The sequence below is a fragment of the Candida pseudojiufengensis genome (genome assembly GCF_024610245.1).
Source record: "Candida pseudojiufengensis strain CBS 10847 chromosome Unknown scaffold8, whole genome shotgun sequence".
Classification (NCBI taxonomy): domain Eukaryota; kingdom Fungi; phylum Ascomycota; class Pichiomycetes; order Serinales; family Debaryomycetaceae; genus Lodderomyces; species Lodderomyces pseudojiufengensis.
The window spans coordinates 181,318-203,324 of record NW_026261526.1 but is presented as its reverse complement, the minus strand read 5'-3'; the positions used below and the strand labels follow the sequence as shown (position 1 = coordinate 203,324).

At 28.1% G+C, this 22,007-nt stretch overlaps 10 protein-coding genes across 10 annotated transcripts; 5 read left to right on the top strand and 5 right to left on the bottom strand. All coding sequences in view use genetic code 12, as the record gives it.

The window, feature by feature from the left end:
* Nucleotides 1-28: 28 nt before the first annotated feature.
* Nucleotides 29-694, bottom strand: GPX3 (Gpx3p; the record flags this gene model as incomplete). The annotated part of the gene is made up of 1 exon (XM_051756329.1): nucleotides 29-694. The coding sequence occupies one exon, from the start codon at nucleotides 692-694 to the stop codon at nucleotides 29-31; it is 666 nt and encodes a 221-aa protein (XP_051615402.1).
* Nucleotides 695-2,075: 1,381 nt separating this feature from the next.
* Nucleotides 2,076-3,929, top strand: MDM34 (ERMES complex subunit; the record flags this gene model as incomplete). Its single annotated transcript, XM_051756328.1, has 1 exon — nucleotides 2,076-3,929. One exon carries the CDS (start codon nucleotides 2,076-2,078, stop codon nucleotides 3,927-3,929), a length of 1,854 nt encoding a protein of 617 aa, XP_051615401.1.
* Nucleotides 3,930-5,729: 1,800 nt separating this feature from the next.
* CHS7 (Chs7p) lies at nucleotides 5,730-6,692 on the top strand (the record flags this gene model as incomplete). Its single annotated transcript, XM_051756327.1, has 1 exon — nucleotides 5,730-6,692. One exon carries the CDS (start codon nucleotides 5,730-5,732, stop codon nucleotides 6,690-6,692), a length of 963 nt encoding a protein of 320 aa, XP_051615400.1.
* Nucleotides 6,693-6,918: 226 nt separating this feature from the next.
* Nucleotides 6,919-8,196, bottom strand: LYS22 (Lys22p; the record flags this gene model as incomplete). The annotated part of the gene is made up of 1 exon (XM_051756326.1): nucleotides 6,919-8,196. The coding sequence occupies one exon, from the start codon at nucleotides 8,194-8,196 to the stop codon at nucleotides 6,919-6,921; it is 1,278 nt and encodes a 425-aa protein (XP_051615399.1).
* Nucleotides 8,197-9,160: 964 nt separating this feature from the next.
* Nucleotides 9,161-10,381, bottom strand: KGF55_001719 (uncharacterized protein; the record flags this gene model as incomplete). The annotated part of the gene is made up of 1 exon (XM_051756325.1): nucleotides 9,161-10,381. The coding sequence occupies one exon, from the start codon at nucleotides 10,379-10,381 to the stop codon at nucleotides 9,161-9,163; it is 1,221 nt and encodes a 406-aa protein (XP_051615398.1).
* Nucleotides 10,382-12,514: 2,133 nt separating this feature from the next.
* On the top strand, nucleotides 12,515-14,071 carry KGF55_001718 (tetrahydrofolate synthase; the record flags this gene model as incomplete). The annotated part of the gene is made up of 1 exon (XM_051756324.1): nucleotides 12,515-14,071. The coding sequence occupies one exon, from the start codon at nucleotides 12,515-12,517 to the stop codon at nucleotides 14,069-14,071; it is 1,557 nt and encodes a 518-aa protein (XP_051615397.1).
* A 45-nt stretch (nucleotides 14,072-14,116) lies between these two features.
* On the bottom strand, nucleotides 14,117-15,337 carry KGF55_001717 (uncharacterized protein; the record flags this gene model as incomplete). Its single annotated transcript, XM_051756323.1, has 1 exon — nucleotides 14,117-15,337. One exon carries the CDS (start codon nucleotides 15,335-15,337, stop codon nucleotides 14,117-14,119), a length of 1,221 nt encoding a protein of 406 aa, XP_051615396.1.
* Nucleotides 15,338-15,551: 214 nt separating this feature from the next.
* KGF55_001716 (non-specific serine/threonine protein kinase) lies at nucleotides 15,552-18,215 on the bottom strand (the record flags this gene model as incomplete). The annotated part of the gene is made up of 1 exon (XM_051756321.1): nucleotides 15,552-18,215. One exon carries the CDS (start codon nucleotides 18,213-18,215, stop codon nucleotides 15,552-15,554), a length of 2,664 nt encoding a protein of 887 aa, XP_051615395.1.
* Nucleotides 18,216-18,607: 392 nt separating this feature from the next.
* On the top strand, nucleotides 18,608-20,776 carry SUV3 (ATP-dependent RNA helicase; the record flags this gene model as incomplete). Its single annotated transcript, XM_051756320.1, has 1 exon — nucleotides 18,608-20,776. The coding sequence occupies one exon, from the start codon at nucleotides 18,608-18,610 to the stop codon at nucleotides 20,774-20,776; it is 2,169 nt and encodes a 722-aa protein (XP_051615394.1).
* Nucleotides 20,777-21,094: 318 nt separating this feature from the next.
* On the top strand, nucleotides 21,095-21,634 carry KGF55_001714 (gluconokinase; the record flags this gene model as incomplete). The annotated part of the gene is made up of 1 exon (XM_051756319.1): nucleotides 21,095-21,634. One exon carries the CDS (start codon nucleotides 21,095-21,097, stop codon nucleotides 21,632-21,634), a length of 540 nt encoding a protein of 179 aa, XP_051615393.1.
* Nucleotides 21,635-22,007: the final 373 nt, after the last annotated feature.

The following is a 22,007-nucleotide window of genomic DNA, read 5'->3' as shown; positions in this document are numbered from 1 at the left end:
TCATCTAATTCGTCACATTTTCTTTCTTTCATATCGATTCTTGTTTTTTTGTTTCATTCTCTGTTGATTCTTGCTTTTTTGTCTCATCTTCTACTGATTCTTTTTCTTTTGAATTATTTTCTATTGGTTTTTCTTCCACCGATTCATCTAATAATTGTTTTATATAATTTTCAAATTGTAAAGGAGTAATCCAAGAATCAAATCTTGCAACAACTTTACCTCGTTTATCTATAATAAATTTTTCAAAATTCCATCTAACCCCCTTGAATCCAAACATTCCAGATTTTTGATTTTTTAAATATTTATATATATCATCTTCATTTTCTCCATTTACTTTTATTTTTTTCATAATGGGGAAAGTTACTCCATAATCTTTTTTTGATTGTTTTGTTATTGTAATTTCATCATTTGGTTCTTGATTTCCAAATTGATTACATGGGAATCCTATAATTACCAACCCATTTGATTTATATTTATCATATAATTGTTGTAGTTCTAATAGTTGGATTGTAAATCCACACAATAAAGCAGTATTACAACATATTATTACTTTATTCTTGAAATTTACAAAATCTATTATATTATTTAATAAATCTTTATATTTAAAATCATATATTGAATTATAAACTGGGAGTTTTGGTTCTTGATGATGCTGTAGTTTCGGAGTTTTTTCTGTAATTTGAGTAGATGACATGATATATATATTTATTTGAACGCGTTTCTAGCAGCAAAAATTTGGTTTTAAAATTGACGTGTTTTATGTTTTGTTGATTAATCCAATTAGCCCTCAATAATAGTCTATGTATATCCAGATGACTGATAACAACGTTTGTTAATTTGTATTTGACTTTGCTTTATTTAAGATATTTAATCTCTCGTATTTATATCAAAACAATTTTTTATTTCTGTTTCTAAATTTTTGTGTTCTGGATTTTGAAACTTATTATTAATTTAAATCGAAATTTGGGGTAAGAAACAGAAGAACAATAAATGGTAAAGTTTTAAAATTACACATTACTAATAAAGTCCTTGATAGCTAGATTTATGTGCCATAATATAATTCACTTACCGATTTGAATTTACTTATTTCCATATGCAAGGTTAAGCAAAAGATTAATGAAAGAGGGAATGACTTTCAACAAACTTTCATGACTTTTTGCTAAAATCCAAATTTTAGTGATGGAGAGGTTATTTTAATTATTTCTCAATTCGAAGTCACGTTTGCAGCTTAGCATTTGTTGGTTTCACTATTGATACATGATTGAATGATCGAACTCAACATGAAGCTGATATAAAAATTTACATAACACTTGGTAGTACTCAGCCCTTGTTTTAAATGAAATGGCAAAGATGGCTAATTACGGAGTTTAAATATAATTTTATACAGCCATATGATCTATCAATCTTACGTCATACAATTTCCTCCATTTCTTCTTCCTTGATCAACTAGTTAATTCTTTCATACTTTCAGCAGTGAACGCAGTGATTCAGCATATTCAAGAATATTTCGGATTTAGCTGTATATTCATTGGTTAAATATAACTTCTTTAATACTTCATCACATCTTTCTCTGTATATCAGCTAACGGTAAATTAAAATTATAATCCCGGTATTTTACATACTTACTGACACTAAATAGGATAATATAACTGCGCGAAACAATGTACAAGCAATTACAATACAAAAAGAAAAAAACGCAATAAAGGGAAAAAAAAAGCAAAAAAAAAATTTTTAGAAGAATAGAAATATAAGAATGGTAATTATATCATCATACGATACTTAAGTTTTGAAAATCATACTAATTATATACATTTTTACGGTTGATAACAGAATTATCTACCATTAACATCACTCATTATCATTAATTATCATTCATTCATACATCATCACTATCTTTTAATTGTATCAAGTGAACTACTTAACTACTAAGCAATAAATTTAATATAATAATAATCACAAACCCCTATTACTTCATTTGTTTATTTTTTTTTTCTGATATACAACCAAACTACTATCAACTATCAATTTTTACAACACCTTTTAATCAAACATAACCAATTGAATCATTCTCAACAATGTCATTCAAAGTTAATTGGAATTCATTAGAAACTGAATCTTTATCTACTTGGACAAAAGATATATTAACAAATGCTTTAAATTCAGGTAAATCTCCAAATATTTTAGCATCAAATATTATTATAAAAGATTTAAATTTTGGTAAAACAGCACCAGATTTTGAAATTTTAGAAATTGGAGAATTAGATAAAGATAGATTTAGAGGAATATTTAAAATTAATTATTTTGGAGATTTTCATTTAACTTTACATACAAAAGTTCAAGCAAATCCTTTAAATATTTATTATTCAAATTCAATGTCTCAAGAAATTAATCAAGATTATGAATTTATAACTCCTCAATTTGTTTTATCAAATGAACAATTTGCTATACCATTAGATTTAAAATTATCAGATATTAAAATTAGTGGTATTGGTACTATAGTATTTTCAAAATCAAAAGGTTTAACATTAGTTTTTAAAAATGATCCATTAGATAGTATAAAAGTAAGTTCAACTTTTGATACTGTTCAAGTTTTAGCAAATTTTTTACAAAAACAAATTGAATCACAAATTAGAGATTTATTTAGAGAAACTTTACCAACTTTAATTCATCAATTAAGTTTAAAATATTTAAGTTTAGATAATAATATAAATGAATTAAAAAATAAATTTGCTTCAAATGTTACTGTTGATATTAATAATAATAACAGTAGTAATAACAGTAATAGCAGCAACAATGGAAATACATCTACCTTAAAATTATTAGAAGGTGAAGAAGATTTATCTTTAATTTATTCAACAAAAAATTTACAAAAAAATTTACAATATTATAAATCAAGAGAAACAATGAGTTTAAATATTCCAAAATTTAAATATATAATACAAAGAACTCATATGGATAAATTTAATAAAAATTATCCAAATTTATTAAATTCATTATCTATAAATAATTCAGATTTACAAAAATATATTACAGTTTCAAATCCAACCACTAATAATAATGGTATTCCAATAGATATATTAACAAATGAATCATATAAAAAAACAGATGGCTTATTAAAAGATATTTCAACTATTCAAGCTAATAGTTATTATAAATATACTAAAGATGCTCCAATAAAACCAAAAAGAAGAGTAATTAAATTTAATAAAAAGAAATCTACATCAGAATCATCATCTGTTAATAATAGTACCATAAGAGAATCAATGACTACACCAATGACACCATCAACATCAATAAGTTCAAATTCAACATTAATAGAATCAACAAATACATTTGAAACTCCAACAAAACAGCAAATACCAATTACTTCATTAAAACATCCAACACCAAGAAAAGCTTCAAAATTAGATGAACAAGAATTTAGTAGTAATGAACATAACATCAATCATCAACAACAATTACAACAAGAACATCAACAAAATTCACAATCATCACGTATATATCAAGAATTTTTAAAACAAACTCAATCACCATGTCTTTTAAATAAAACAACAACAACAGGAAATAATGGATTAGGTTTAGGAAATTCTGGTTATTTTAATTTTGTACCTCAAAGAACTTTAAGTACTTCACCTATAAGAAATAATAAATTATCATTAGTTGATTATAATGAGAAAAAGGATCAATTTGAAGAATTAAATAATAAAAAATCAATTAATCATATTGATATAACTAAAATTAACAATAAATTAAAAGAACAATTAAATTTAAAAGATTCAAATTCATTAGTTGATAAAAAATTAGATAAAATTGGAGGAAATGGATTTAATAACAACCAACAACAACAAAAACCAAATTTAATTCATCAAGATTCTTTAAATAATTATTCTGGATTATTTACTGTTCCTCCTCCTCCTTATTATCATTAAGAAAGGTATAAGTTGGAAAAGAAGTTCAATTTATGGTCTGACTAATAGGTGATTCCTCATTTGTGTTAAACTGGTGTTCACAAATGAAAATAGTTTTCAATTCTTTTATATATATTTACATGAAAATTTATATCTTTTAGGGTACAGTATATAATACTTCATTTTAATTTTTAATATATAGTTTTGTATATAGATTTTAATTGAAATATTTGTTAAATAAGATTACTATCTTGTAGTACTACCTTTATAATTGTTCTTTAAAAAGTTTGACATTTTGCAGTGATATTAGCTAAAGAAAAACCCAATCAATCTGATAACTTTTTTAAGTCCATAACGAGGTCTAATAATGAACTTTTGTTTCTCACTTCTGTAAGTGGAACTAATTCTTCCGTTGCATTCCTTTCTTTCAAGTTATTCAACTAGAAATTGTGAAGAACATAATTCATTTTTATGAAAAGCATGTATTGATTTTTCGACCAAACTGGAAGAACACCATCTTGATTGAAAGAAATGAATCATTTTGATCATAAATTCAATAAATTTTGATCATGTTCCTCCAATTTTCGAGAAATCAATAAAAGCATTTCATAAAATCGAAATGAATAAGATTCTGAGTTTTTTTTTTCCAATCAAAATCCTATCAAGTTCCTTGGTACTTTTGAGTTCAAAAATTAATGAAATTGTGTATAATAGGTCATCTTCTGGTAATTGAAAATAATTCCAGCTCCATCCTTCTCCATTGTAATGGTGGCATTTGATTTTTGTAAAATTTCATTGATGTTATTTGAGTAATAGTCTATTTTTGAAATTAGAAGCCAATTTTTTATTCTCAACGGCTTCACTGGAAACTGCAACCTCTTTATCCCATACTTTTTGTCCTTTTTTCTAAAAAAATCATACGTACAAGTATTTTTCTGTTTGAAAGTTTTTCATCCTTGCTTTTTTTTAAAAGTCATACCTTCACAATTCTTGATCGGCGTTTTAAATATTGATGTAGAATCCTAAGTAATAAAACACAGATCAAAAAATATGAAGGTGATTCTTTAATGAATACGAGAACAATGACACAGATCTTTCACACAGTTAAATACTGTATACCTATGATCCTATACTGCTTCATCAATGGCTCTTCGTGGTTAGGATGGAAATCCAATACGAATATCAAATACTTAATCTAATTTAGTATCTTTTCTCTTTGGAAGAAAAGAAAAACTTAAATGATTTATTCTTTGTGACTATGATCGACCTATTGGAAGTGTAAATTAGTGAGGATGAGAATTATTGTTATTTATCAATGTTGCTTGTTTTACCTGCTTTTAAATTAACTCTTCATTTTTCTTTAACTTGAGGCTGAGGAGTGTAATAAATGAGACGTGTTTGGTTGATTAATTTGAAAATCACTAAGCGAATGTCGTATTATGTTATTTTTTAACATCACACAAAACCAAAATAGACAATAAAATTTCAATGTTACTAAAAAAAGAATTTTTAAATCAGATCAATTTTTGTTTGATTTACGAATTTATCAAACACCAATATATCAACCAACCTTCATTCCATATAGCATATAAAATTACATCATCTCACACTCGTTTCTACTCATTATCTCATAGGATTTATCTATCTCATTTTTTGAACAAAACACTTCATACATCATATCCTATTACTCAGGTTTATCGAACACATCAAAGCATATTAAAAATTTTATAACAGATTTACAATAAACAATACAACAAATACTTTACACATCAACAAAATCCACTCACAACATCCACAAACAACTAATAGTTAAATATAATAATGTCATTTGGATCATTTGATAGTATATGTAATAAAACATCACTACCTTTATGTTCAGTAATAGGAGCAGTAAATCAAAGTGCAAGTTTTCAAAGAGGTATAGTACCACAATGTTATGCTCGTAGTGTTGAATTAGCAAATACAATGATTTTTCAAATTGGTAATGCATTTGTTCATTTTGGTGGTTTAATTATTTTCTTGATAATTATTTTCAATATGAGAGCAAAATATACAGCAATTGGTAGAATTGAAATGTTAAATTTTATGTATTTAATGATTGGATTAATTGTTAGTAGTTTAATTGTTGATTGTGGAGTTGCTCCTCCAAGTTCTTCAACTTATGCTTATTTCGTAAGTTTACAAATTGGTTTAGCAAGTAGTTGTTGTTTTGTTTTATTATATAATGGTTTATTATGTTTTCAATTTTGGGAAGATGGTACAAGAAAATCTATTTGGATTTTAAGAATTATAACTTTTTTATGGTTTGCTGTTAATTTTATTATAAGTTTAATTACTTTTAAACATTGGAATACTGCTTTAGATTTTAGAAAAACTACTACATTATTTGTTTTTAGTTATATTATAAATGCTATAATATTAGCTACATATGTTGTTTCACAAATTATATTAGTTGTATTTGCATTAGATTCTTGGTGGCCCTTGGGAGCAATATTATTAGGTATATTTTTCTTTGTTGCAGGACAAATTTTAACTTATGTATTTAGTATGCAAATATGTTCTGGAGCATCACATTATGTTGATGGATTATTTTTTGGTAGTGTTTGTAATGTATTTACAGTTATGATGATTTATAAATATTGGGATATGATTACAACTGATGATTTAGAATTTAGTGTTGCAAATGTTGAACAAGTTGTTAATGAATTTGGTAATAATAATAATGGAGGAATTGGAGTATTAAATTATGATGATGAAAAAAGATCAAGTAGTATGTTTTTTTAATGATATAAAGACAGGTTGGCTATGAAAAAAGTAAATAATAACACAAACATTTTTACATCTTTATAAATTTTAAACGATTGTAGACACCACTAAAAGAATATCAATGGAAAACTTTTATTTTTTAATAAATATCTAAACTAAACAAAAACTATAACTTTTGAACAAATGAATAAATTTCAAACCTTTTTTACTAACACAATTCGTGACTTAACAAACAAAATCAGATTTATTCCAATTTTTGTCTTTTTGATTCTGAAACTTCTACTTCAACTTCTTTAACTTCTTCATTATTTCCATTATTTACAGGTTTTAAAGCAGGAGTAGTTTGTTCAGCATGAAAATCTTTAATTATTGAATCAACATCATCAATATTTAATTGTCTTACATCACCTAATAATTTAATTTTTGCAGTAACTTCTTTAACTTGATCATCAGATAAATTTAAATTTAATTGATCAACTCTTGATTTAATTGCATTCCATCCTGTTAATCTATTTGCAAAATGAATATATCTTGTTAAACCAAAATCACTTGGATTTAAAATTTCATAAGTTGAAGGATTTGCTAATATAGCTTTTGCATGTATACCAGCTTTATGAGTAAAAGCACAAAATCCAGTAATTGGATTATTAAAAGGAATATTAACTTGAACAGCATCAGCAACTAAATTTTCTAAATCTCTTAATTTATGTAATTTATATTTAGACAAGACATAATCTCTATCAGCTGTTATCATTCTTGCCATTAATGCACCTAATGGAGTTATACCATTTCTTTCACCTATACCTAAAACACTTACATCAATAAATTTTGCACCAGCTTCTAAAGCAGTATAAGCATTTGCAACAGCACAACCAGTATCATCATGAAAATGACATTCAATATCACAACTTACTACTGATTTTAAAGTTTTAACTAATTCAAAAACTTGTCTTGGATTTGCACAACCAACAGTATCAGCAATACCAACTCTATTTACACCAATTTTATCAACTGTTCTATAAATATTTAATAAATCAACTATATCACTTCTAAAACTATCTTCACTTGAAAATCTAATTTCAATACCTTTTGATTTAACAAATTCAATAACTTCAATAGCACTTTGAGCAATATAATTCATATCTTTTCCATGACTATATTTTCTTAAAAATTGTGATGTACCAATAACAACATCAACTCCATCAACTCCAGTTTCAACAGCAACTCTTGCATCATCCATATGACATCTTATATGAGTTAATATTTTAGCTTTTAAACCTAACTTACATATAGCTTCACAATCTTTTCTACTTTGTTCACTTGCAACAGGAGAAGTTAATTCAATATAATCAACACCAAAATCATCTAATGCTTTTGCAATTTCTATTTTTTTTTCAGTTGTAAAAAATGCATTTGCAAATTGTTCACCTTCTCTTAATGTACTTTCTATTAATTCAAATTTATTTACATTTGATAAAAAATCTGAAGGATTTGGACCATATGGATTAGATTGTTGTGACATTTTTTTATTGTGTATTTGTATGTGTGAAAATTTATTTATATGATTTTATATGGGGAAATGATTGCAAAAAAAGTTGATTAAAATTTAGCAATTGGAATTTAAATTAATATATTTGATTCTATTTTGAATATAAATATAATTATGAAGTATTATATAATATTTTCTAATTGAAAATGATGTTCTAAAGAAAATGAAAAAAAAAAATGTGAAAAATATGAAAAATTTATATAATGATTCTCTCTATAAAAATTAAGTCATAATTAAGTCATAGAGTCTAGTACTTATCATTATATTAGGTAATACAGCGGTTAAGCAAAGAAACAAAAGAAAAAAAAAAAAAATTTATGACACACTCACAGAAAAAAAAATTTTTATCGCAAATGGTAGCATATGAGCCCCATATATCCGTATTAAGTATTACTCTAATTAAAGGATTATGACTCATAGTTTCATATTAAATTTTATATATACAAATCCATATTCTTCTATATTCTTTAGTTTGTTAAAAAATTTTAAAATTTTTTAAAAAATTACAACACTAGTTTGTTTTAATTATATTCTCAACTTGAAATTGTAATTGACTCAATTTATTACCTTAATAAGCTTCCTTTATTTATGACTAACTTCATTTAAATGACTTATTTGTTTCCTTAAATTAATTGTCTAGTTCTGTGTATTTTCGTTAAGTTTTGTATTTTATTTTATTTCATTTCTCTGTTTCAGATTTTATTTATTCGCTCTGTTTCAAAATTTTTATGGTTCGAATTGTAACTTTTCAGATAGCCTGTACCAGATCTAGCACTTTGCAACGTTGGGCGTTCTAGCGAAGGCTAAGTTTAATCATTAATCGTGTAATGTCGACAATCCAGTCCGTGTTCCTTATACAAGGAAGTGCAAATTTGGGCCAAAGTTACTTTAAATTTCGAGATCTCTCACATTAAAACTATAAAAATTAATTTACTACTCATTGTTTAACAAATCTATATAATTCATTTTTAATTCTAGCAACTTCAACATCTTTAATATTTAATTTCCCATTCATTCTTGCAACTAATTCATTAACAATTTTATTAATTTCTTGATTTTTTAATCCAGTAATTTTTTCCCAATTTAAATTCTTATAAATTCCTTCATTACCATTAAAAATTTTATATTGTTTTAAATTTTTTGATTTTTGAGCTTGGGTTTGTTTTAAAATCTTATTTTCTTTTAAAATAGTTAATTTAAAACATCCAATAATTAATTTTTTTAATTCAAATCCCATATCATTATAATTTACAAAATTATTTGTTTGATTTAAATATCTTAATAAATATATAATATCCATATATCTAAATAAATAAATTATAGATTTTAAAAATAAATTTAATGAAATTTTTAATCTACTTGTTAATAATAATAAAAATTTATCTAATGGTAATTCATTTGAATTTTTAGTTGGATTTGGTGGGAAAGTATTATAAATTTTTGTTGCAACATATTTAACTATTATAATCATTAATTGATTACGTTGATATTTAAATTGTTGTTGAGTTATTTGTTGAGTTTTTAAATTATTTAATGAATAATTTAAACTTTCATTGATTTCTTTCTTAATTTGTATTTCGTTCGTACTTGGAGGTACTACACTTCTAATTGCTTGTGGCTGTTGTGATTGTTGATGTTGTTGAGTTGGAGATGAAATTGAAGTTGGAGATGCAACTGATGATGTTTGAATTGTTGCTGGGGTTGGTTGTAAAGATCTTTGTTCATTCCAATAACTAATATCATAATTAGTAGAAACAGTTTTAATTTCATCTGATTCACTATCTGATATTAAATTAGGAATATCAATAAATTTGTCTAATTCATCATCATTTAATTCTTCATTATTTTGAGTTGACATAATATCAAGTGATGATGATGATGATGATTTTCTATCTACATTGTTCTTTTCATAGTTATTAGCTTTTTCAATTTCTTGACCTTCTTGTCTTCCTGATCCTTCTGCTGTAGCAACTTGTAAATTAACAAATTGAGATATATTTTTAAACTGTTCATCAAAATTTGAATGAACAGCATCCATCTCTTGTTTAATATATTTAAAAGTGATACTCTTCAAGCCAGCAGAAGATTCTTCTCCCACACCGCTTGAAGAAGCAGAAGGAGTAAATTGAACATTATTATGAATATTGTCATTAATCATTTCGAAAATTTAAAATAAAATTTTTAAAATACAATCTGAATAAAAACAATAATGAAACTCACAATTTTAAATAAAAAATTTCAGGAAGACAACAACCAAAACCTTGTTTATCTTTTCGAAATCAATTTGAAAAAAATGATGATGATAAAATTAATTCTTATAATGAACTTAAAATGAAGCTTTTAAAACTTCTTTGTTTGAAATAAAATGAAAAATATATTAAACCTTAACCAAATAATCACTAATAAAATCTATTACGCCTTTCTTTATAAAAAAAATTCGTAACTTAATATAAAAAAATTATAAAAACACTAATCGACTTTCTTCTCTGACTCCCTAAATGGAAATATAAATGAGTTGATACATTACTTGAGTTATTATTATATTGTAAAAAGTTATTGCTATATGAAAATTGAAAACAGTTTGGAAATTATTTTGTTATAAAAAATTCAACTAATGAATTTTGGAAGTGATTTGGTTATTAAGTTTAAATTCTTCAGTTGGAAAACGGATAAGATCTAAATTATTTGTCTATATATAATTCAGAACTGGAAAATGACTTAGATTTGTAGATTGTTTAAACAGATGTGTTTGTTTGTTTGTTTGTTTGTTTGTGTATTTATGTTGTTTGTAAATAAGATGATGATGTAAATGATAAGGATATATCTCCGTATTTTTTTCCTTTGATATTAACTATCATGATATTTTGTTGACTCATTGTAAAATAAATTCTTTTTTTAGTCAGAATTAATTGGTAGCATAAAGGTGTTTTTTACTTTTGTGTGTAATTTAGTTTTGTGTCATTATATGAATTTTCTTTTTGTATTTTTGCAGCTAAAATAATTTGTATCAGAATTTGAATTTAAATGAAATGAATAAGTCATACTTCATTGAATCCATCAACTTCAAATCATTCCAAGATAATAAAAACAACTTAGGATAATTTTTAGATGAAGATAAAATTCGATCGCGTTACATTTTCTCGAATCTGATACCGTTGTTGGCCCACTCTAAAACTGGTATAACTAGCAATTGGGTTCCTTATATCCCCTTTCACCATATCAGACTATTTCGAAACATTTGATTTGAATTGATGAAGTTACTGCTGGATTCTCAATCAATTTTAATCCAGTAACGCTTGAGCCTTTTCAATTTTTGACTTTTCAAACCCAGCTCAATCTCTCTATCCTATTTTTCAACAAAACATTGAGATCCTAATGTACTTAAATCATCCAATTAATCTTATAAGCAAAGAATTAAGATCATTGCTTGCAAATTGACTTCTAAAACGCGTAAACTTCTGCCTAATACAAAAATTTGATTAACTCAAAAACTTTCTTACCCCTCCTAAACAATTGTTTTAAGCAATCACATCAATTGTTCTGCTTGAGACTGATAGAGTTGAATGGATTGTCTGATATGGGTTTAATCCAAATTGACACTCATCGTTTGAAATAGTTTGGCGCGTTGTAAAATTATGCCATCACTCAAAACTCGATGATTTTCATTGTTTCATCCAAAATAATATACCAAGATAGCCTAATTAAGTCAATTGACGTCAAACATTAAGTTGTTTGATGGTTTCCTTCAATTATATGCTTCGTTGACGTTGTTCAATTTTTTTTGGTTGCAAAGAAAAGGTGTTCTTTAATAATTTTATATTTTATCTTTTGTAACTCTGTTAATAATTTATAAATTTAGGGAGTAATTTTTTGCCACTATCTTGATTAACTTATTTACTTTCTATAGATTCAACCAAATGGCATTAAATGCTAAGTATCTTTCTGAGTGTATTAAGAACTTTAGTCTAATCAATTTGAAATTGATTAAATTCAAACCTTGTTAATTTGAATAATGATTTTTATTTTTATTCTATTAAAATTATTGTTAAGATTCACACCAATTTCATTAAAATTCTTTCAAAATTATTTTGGTTTAAATATTCAAATAGTTTAGTTGAAGCTGGTTGCATTGTTTTGACCATATTCTATTGAATCAATGAGCAATTGGATTTAGCCAATTCAAATATTTGCAAACTCTTGGATTATAAATTATTTGCAGTGGATCAAAAATACTGCATATAGATGAACCTCCGGTATATCAATTCACTTACATGTTTAAATTTTCATACTAATGTTAATTGAAGAGCTTAAGCATACTTTCACCAATGTTATGAATATTAGGAAAATGAGTACAAGAACCTATAGAGATGCTATAAATGCACTAAACACATTACAATCAAATTTTGCATCAATTGAAGCTATGAAAAAATTGGGACCAAATGTAAATAGAAATGAATTATCAATTAATGAAGTTAGAGAATATACAAAAAGATTAGGTTATAAACCTTCAGATTTCAATAAATTGAATATAATTCATGTCACTGGAACCAAAGGTAAAGGATCAACTTGTGCATTTACAGAAAGTATATTAAAACAATATCAACTTCAATCTCAAGGTATAAATAAAATTGGTCTATATACATCACCACATTTAAAATCTGTACGTGAAAGAATTAGAATTGATGGAAAACCTATAGACAAAGATTTATTCACAAAATATTTTTTTCAAGTATGGGATAAATTAACAACGACTCAATCAGATCCTGAAGAATGGCCTACGTTACAACCAAGTAATGAAGTGAAACCAATGTATTTCAAATATTTGACCGTTTTATCATTCCACGTCTTTTTACAAGAAGGAGTTGATACTGCCATTTATGAGGTTGGTGTTGGAGGAACTTTTGATTCGACTAATATAGTAGAAAAACCAACAGTGACAGGAATTAGTGCATTAGGAATAGATCATACATTTATGTTAGGAAATACAATTGAAAGTATAACGGATAACAAAACAGGTATATTCAAACAAGATTCACCTGCATTTGTCAGTGAACAATTTGAATACCCTCAATCACATAAACAAATTGAAAAGAGAGCCAAAGAATTGAAAGTTAAATCATTAGAATTCGTGAATTCTAAACAACTTCCTGAGGTAGAACTTGGATTATCTGGAGATTTTCAAAAAGAAAATGCTACGTTAGCTGTAAGATTGGCTGATGCACATTTACAAGCGCTAGGTATAGACAGCGGATTGCAATTGGGAGAAAACATCGTCATCAAAACACTACCTGAGGCTTTCATCACTGGACTAAAAGATGTAGATTGGCCGGGAAGATGCCAAATAATTGATGACAAACCAAAAGGAATCACATGGTACATAGATGGAGCTCATACAATAGAATCTATAAATGCTTCATCAACTTGGTTCAAACAAGAACAAATTTTACAACCACCAAAGAAAAAAATCCTTTTATTTAATCAGCAAGGTAGAGACAATTATGAAGAACTTTTGACGAAATTACATCAAGTTATTTGCGTTAATGATCCACAAATAAAATTCGATGAAGTGATATTTACGACGAATACAACTTGGTCAACAGGTCAATATAATTCCGAATTAGTATCGAAAAATACTTCCGAAGATGCTGTAAAAAAACTTGAAATACAAAATAAATTTAGTGAACTATGGGAGAAATTAGATGGAGATCATTCAGAAAGACATGTTTTTCCTGATATTGAAACAGCGGTTGAGTATATAAAAAGACAAGATCAAGTTAATGTGTTTGTATGTGGTTCATTACATTTGGTTGGAGGGTTTTTAGTCGTATTGGATAATGAAAGGGATTAAAATATTTATTCCAAACCTACCCTTAATAACGTACATTATAATAAACTAATTAGATGAACTATTAACGATATTTTCTCTAGTAGCCTTTACAATTTCATCTATATTAGATATGGAGTTGGACCATTGTTGTAATACATTTTTAATTAAGTCCCATTTTTGTTCATTACTTTGATCATCACCTGCAATAACGAATCTATTAACTCTACTCAAATTGAAAGTTTCGTCTATTTGATTTATCTTACCTTCAATTACGCCCGCTTTAATTGATTCTACTAACAATTCTTCCGTCTCTGATGGTTTCAAATCGGAAATCTCACTATATTTAAATACAATATCATCATGATCTGGTGATAATGATTGTTCTGCAAGGAATTTGGTTAGGTTTAAAATTCTGGATTTTTGATGAACAAATTCGGCATTTAAAGATGATTCGTTGATTTCATTGACTGGAATTAATTCTCCCTTTACGTATTTTGTGAATGTTTTTGATAATTCAGTATTGGAATTTTTTAAAGCTAATGCCACGTTATTATTCACCAAAAATGAAACGTCAACAATTTTTGATGATAATGCAAATTTGATTAAATTTTCTAATTCTGAATTTGATAAGGTGAATGAGTTTGTGAATTCTTGAATCAACTCTAATGATTTTAAAGTATATCCAGAATCCAAAAGTATAAAATTCCAGAATATTTCTTTTGTTTCTTCATCTGAGGCATTGCTTTCTTTTAACCAAGTAATTAAATTATTAGCAATATTATCTTCAATTGAATTAAAATCAATTTCGGAAGTTTTCAAAATATTTAAGATGGATTTAATTAAAAAGATTCTGGTGTTTGAAGATCTAGGTATTAAGTTGAAAATGGTACTTAAGATGGATAAAATGGATGATGATTTAATGGATTTTCTATCTCTTAAACTTAATGGTTGTTGTGGATTTACTGATAAAATTAATTTATATACTGATGATGATGTATCGTTTAAAACTTGATCTATGCTAGATAATTGTGAAAGGATATGTATTAATAAGTAAATTGTTGGTTCAAATTCTCTATCAGTTAACTTTTTTAAAGTTTCTACTGTTGAATTTTCATTGATCTTCTGATATATATCTGATTGGTTTGTGATTTCTTGATCTTGTTGTGTAGGTAATAATGGTTGAAGTTGTTGTGTAAAATCCGTATTTCCATTTATTGTGTCAATAATTTGAGCATATTCTTGAATTGAATCTTTCAAACCATTATCAACCACGATTACAGATGCCATAGTAATGAAGTAGATGAATCAAGGTGCTATATCTACAACCGTTTGAATTTTTCACATCAAATTCAAAACGTAAAAAAAAAAAATTTTCTATACAAAATTGTACATGCAGGATTCGTTAAGTCGTGTATTTTTATTATTAAATTACATAGTTACTTGATAACATATCAGATAGGTTGATGCTAACTTTACGTAGCTAGTTGGTACAATATTGATGTTATAGTTCCTCACCTTCCTCTTCTTCATTAATCACGGAGCTGAACATAGCCTTATTAGAATAAGCACTAACACCTCCACCATTTTTTTGTGAATTATTGATCCAATCATTTACTTGCTTAGTATCTTGATAGCTTTTAGGTAAGGTGTTGGACTTACCTTGAAAAAAAGTTGGCGAAACTATCTTCTTTCCCGATTTTTGTTCTTTGACTAAGGCTTTATGGTTGAATTTGAATGAAACGGGAGGAGAAGGTGATCGTTGAAATGGTAAAGTAGCGTTATTATTGCCGTTTGTGAAATTCGCTGAATTGGTATTTGTATCGTTTGATAACAACCTAAACCTATTTTTCTCATCTGCAGCTCCAAGAGGGTTGTTTTCATCATTCATTTTTTTCAATTCGTCCTGACCACTCTCACCAGAAGAGTTACTATGTAGTTTAGATATTGACAATTTCTTCTTGACATTCACAGGTCCACTGTTTGATCCGGTTTGTATAGATAAATCTGACGATAATGTTCGTCTATAACTTGGTCTTTTTTTCATTGGAGCTCTACTTGAAGCACTTGATCTACCATCTACTTGGGATATGTTCAAACTTGATTCATATGCCTCATCTTCTTCATAATCATCATCCAACGTGTCTGTTTCATCTAAAATATCCAATTCTGACTCCGACAACATTGTTGACATTTGACTCAATCTACTTAGTTGACTAAACTGTGATATCATTGAAGATGGTCTTGTTCTTGCAAAACCTCTTCCTTCAGCTGAAGGAGGGGTTCTTGGTGATTCTAAAGAATTTGAAATCGTCAAAGCATTACCAACGAAAGAATTTTCCAGCTTGGGCTCTAAAAGAGGCTCTTCCACCATAATTTTTGGACCATTGACATTTTTATCTGAAATATTTTGATTTTGGATATGGTTAAGTCGCTCTGGACTTGGTTTTACATCAAGTTCCAAACCTTCATCTCCAGTTTCGATATCAATATCGGTTTTCTCACCCGAACCAGGATATAAAATCATATCATTCTCTTTGTCTTGCTCATCCTCAAGCTTATTTTTCTTCCAAAATTGTAGTTTGTTAAAAATTTTATTACTTTTATTCAGCTTTTTTAATGATTCTATTTGTGAAGATACATTAGACAATCTTCTCTCGTCTGGAACAAATGAAACTGTTCGATGTAAAGGAGCATCTATTTTAGTGGTTGTTGGTGATATTGCCAGGTCTCGTTGAGACTCCGCAGCTGAGTTTAAATGATTAGACTGGTCGGTATTGAATCGTTTCATTGGAGGAGATTTTGGCAGCGATTGTTGCTCCCCTGATTTTTTGGAATACGTCGACATTCTCGCCAAATTTGTCTTGCTAGAATTTCTATTGGATGCTAAACTTAATGAAGAAATTATTCTTTCCAATGGTTGAGAACCAATCGATTGATCGGATAATGAAAGAGCACTCTTGACTCTTTTTCTGGACTTTCTTAGTGAGCTTCTAGCTTCATTATATTTTCTTTTCTTTTCTCGTATATATCGCTTTTTCTTCTTGTTGAATTCTTGCGTTAGCAATAGCTCATAGAAAGCAGTTAATGAATTCATTTCATTATTGTAGATACTTGCTTGTAGTTCTTCAATATTAATATCTAATTTCTGCAATTTTCGAACCAACTCTCTTTCAATCCTGGTACTGAAAGGTTTGCTAACACAATTGTAATGCTGATTGATGGAAATTATGGATTCCGCATCGCCATGTGTTCTTCGCTGAGTTCTTTCTAAATGCTTGTTATACATATCCAATAGAAACGGCGAATTTAAAATTTCACCAATACTAGGTCGTTGACTAGCATCCTTGTTCAACATTTTGGCAATCAATACATTAATTTCAGCGGGAACTAAATCACTAAAATCAGGATTATCATTAAGTATTTTCATTTTAACTTTAAATTCATCTTCGTCATCAAACGGTAGTTGTCCATACAACATTGTGTACAATATAACTCCCAAAGACCAGACGTCAATAGCAAAACCCGAATATTTTTGGCCATTAATTAGTTCTGGTGCCATATATACTGAAGTTCCACATATAGTTGATAAAAATTTTCTTGATTGCGGGTTATACTCTCTAATCATCCCAAAGTCCGTTAATTTAACGATAGTTTTCCTACTGTCGGCTAGTAAAATATTTTCTAATTTTAAATCTCTATGACTCAAGTTCATTGAATGAACTTGCTTGACTCCAATAACTATTTGAAAGAATAAATTTTGACATTCTTTTACTGCTAACCTTTTCTTTTCATAAATTAAATAATACAATTCACCACCTTCGCAAAATTCCATAGCAATCCAAAGATGATTTTCAGTCTTTATTACCTCATACACACTGACAATGTTTTTATGTTTCAATTGCTTATGATAGTAAATTTCTCTGACTATATTTGGATCATCGATAAGACCACATTTTAAAACCACATCGACATCTAAAAGAACGTGCTTTGCTAAATACACTTTCCCAAATGTACCACCTCCAATTTCTTCGATTATTCTGTAGTTTCCAACTTGGCTTATTTTGGGTGACGTTATGGATGAATAAAAATCATTGAATTGTTCTGCTAATTGTGCTGTATTGTTTTGATCAGTCAAATATTTTATATTTGGCCCGCCGGTATCCATAAAGAAGATGACGGCTAATGCTTGAAAATCAAAGGATTATTCAATGTTTTACTCTTGCACCTTTAACTTTAATGATTTAAAAATTTTGATAAGGTTGAAATTTTGACAAAATTTTGTGAAAATATAATTACAAGAATGGATATCAAATAAACTGTTGCGACAAAATTTGATCAAAGCTCGATATATCAATAATAGGGATGAAGCTGTTTGATGAGTTTTTAAATTGTGAATTATGGATTGTAGTTTATAAAATTGGAAGAACCATACAAAGAAAAACCACTATATAGAAGGTTCTGCATATAATGAAATACCATCGATAATAGTAAATCTAAAACATGTTTCAGAAACTCTGATGCAACAATATATGTCATATTCACCAGAAATTCATGTGCATGAGTAGAATGCGTACAAGGAATGGGTTAAAATTAATACGACGAAGATCAAACTTATCGAACTATCTAATAATACGGCAGTCAAAGTTTTCTCCATCTCATGTTGAAACATTTAGATCATTTGCAACATCTCATTATCTATTTTCAAAGCCCATCACCAAATTTACGGAGCCTAAATCAGTTTTTAGATCAAGTGACGAGGACTCAGTGGAATTTCATAATCTGGGATCAAACTTGGTCAAACTGATACATGAACCTTTACAAAATTTGTCTAAGAAAATTGATAATAAATTATTCAAATATCCATATGAATTTTTGAATGAGGAAACACAACAACAAAGGGATATCTTCGAGAAGTTTGAAATCAGGTTGAAAGATAAGATTAAAAAGTTTGACGACTCGAATGTACAGAAGTTGACTTTGGTCGATTTTTTGAATCCAAACATAAATATTATACCAGATTTGCTCCATGCAATCATTCAGGATCATTATCCTGAACAAATATTAAAACACTATAACTTGAAGAACAAACAAGACTTGATCACACATCTTTTAACTCATTTACTACATAAGGAATACCTAGAATTCAAAACAATAACAACACCGTATGAGAGATCGTTAATCGATTTTTCTAACCCAGCACAATGGTTCCCTGAAGCTAGAAAAATGAAAAGAAAAATTATTATGCATGTTGGACCCACAAATAGTGGTAAAACCTATAATTCGTTACAAAAGTTATCACGATCTAGAACTGGATACTATGCTGGTCCATTAAGATTGTTAGCTCGTGAAATTTACGAAAGATTTAATCAACAAGGAATAGGTTGTAATTTGATCACAGGAGAAGAGGTTATCCCATCTATCGATGAATATGGTCAAGTGAGTGGAATTTCCGCTGGTACAATAGAGATGATTCCATTGCATAAAAAAATGGATCTATGTGTCATTGATGAGATCCAAATGATTGGTGACAGCCAAAGAGGATCTGTGTGGACAAATGCAGTGTTGGGGGTCTTAGCGCACGAAATCCATTTATGTGGTGAGGAAAGTGCAGTTCCTTTGATTGAAAAATTAGTTAAAATTACTGGAGATGAGTTAGTTGTTAAAAATTTTGATAGATTAGGGAAATTATCAGTGGAAAAGAAACCAGTTAAATTAAACGATTTGAAAAAAGGCGATTGTTTAGTCGTATTTTCAAAAAGGAAAATTTTGGATTATAAGTGTAGTATCGAGAGACAAACTAAATTGAAGGTGGGAATAATTTACGGTGCATTACCACCAGAGATTAGAGCACAAGAAGCCAATAGATTTAACAACGGTGAGTACGATGTTTTGGTGGCCTCTGATGCAATTGGAATGGGACTTAATCTCAAAATCAATAGAATTGTCTTCAGTGGTATAAATAAGTTTAATGGATCTGAAGTTGAGAATTTAACGGTGTCTCAAGTCAAACAAATCGCTGGTAGAGCAGGTAGATTCAGTGCAGAGCACGGCTCAAGAGAAGGGTTTGTGACAGCTTTACAAAGAGCCAGTTTGATTTACATAAAGGAATGTCTTGGTCAACCTGTCCTTGAATTAGAAAAAGCATGCTTATGGCCAACTGATTTAGTTTGGAAATACTATATGACCAATTATTCGACCAAAAATCCATTGTCAGACACTTTACAGCATTTTATAGCAAACACGATGAATTTCAAATCTGAATTGTATTTCATTGCCGATTTAGAAATTAAAACTGGGTTGTTAGATTTGATTTCAAAGGATAAGAACCTAAAGGATATGACAATAGATGATCAATTAAATTTGAGTGAAACTCCGATAAATCTTCACGGTCCGATGAATAAAAAAATGGTTGTTCCCATAGTTAAGAAATTTTTTAAAAATATTGTTCAAAGAAAATGTAAATCAGCTTTTGACTTTGATTTTTTAGATTTGAATTTGTTGGGAGCAAAACCAATAATATCAAAAAATATTCATGTACATTTAGATAATGTTGAGAAATTGGAGAGTATGCATAAGTTGCTTTTGTTATTTTTATGGTTAAGTCAAAGATTTCCTACGTTATTTATTGATAAACAGTCAGCCATGGAATTAAAAACCTTGGTAGAGAAAAGAATAAGTGAGGAATTAAATAATGTTAGAAAAATGAACAAGATGAAGATGAAGTAGACGTATATAGATGCTAAATTTAAAATGATATAATTACTTGTAGATAGATACTTAAAAATACACTTAATGATGGCATGAAACTTTTTTCTCCCCCAAACTCCCCCTCAAATCTAATTTTTTTTTTTAAGAATACTTATGCAGTCTTTCCCCTCCGATCGGATTAATTTAATACAATTATTACGTATTAGTGAAAAACTTAACGGTCATACTACAAAAAATAGTTATAGCGTTTCTATAAAATATTTCACGAGTATTTCAATCAAGTAATTTCCGATATCATCCATTCTCCAACAAATTCTTTAGCTTTAATCACAACAAATGCCAAGAGTGATAGTGGTAGGAGGACCAGCTGGTACAGGAAAGACAACACAGGGAGAATTGTTAGCCAAAAACTTCAATTGTCCATTCATAGAGGGTGATGCCCTTCATCCGAAAGAAAATATTGATAAAATGTCCCGAGGGGAACCTTTAACAGATGAAGATAGATGGGGTTGGCTCAAAAAATTATCACAAGTTGCAAGTGAAAAAGCGATAGAAGATGAATCCAAAATCGCAGTTGTATCATGTTCAATGTTGAAAAAAAGTTATCGAGATTTTATAAAACAGAATTCAATTGGTGAGAATTTGACATTTAGATTCGTTTTCCTTTATACCACTTTTGAAGAATTGATGAAAAGAGTAGGTAGTAGAAAGGGTCATTTCATGAAATCTGACATGGTTAAATCACAATATGATATAATGGAGATCCCAAAAACTAATGAACTATTGAAAAATGGGGGAGAATCTGCAAGTATTGATACTACCAATAAATCTCCTGATGTAATAGAAAAAGAAATATTGAGCAATTTGAATAGTTGATTGATAGTAAATGTAATAATATCTAGACCTTAAATCAATTTAATTTCTCTCAATTTGATAGTTGTGATCTTGATGATAACTCCGTTAGATAAAACAGAGGGCCTGAACATCAGTGCATCCTTGCATTTGAATTCTCTCTACCAAGGTCAGATCGGCACTAAATACTTCGAGGTTGAGTTGAATTGTCTTATTTTTCCTAAAAAAACCTTGTGCTCATTTGGTCTTTGAACACATGGTATGCTAAAACCTAATTTTCACATACACTGTCAGACTGTAAAATGGAAATTAAGTTTGAGATGCCCATGAGAACTTTGCGTTCCTTAAATTGACATTGAAGTACTAATTGTAGAAATCTAAGTGTTAAATAAATTTA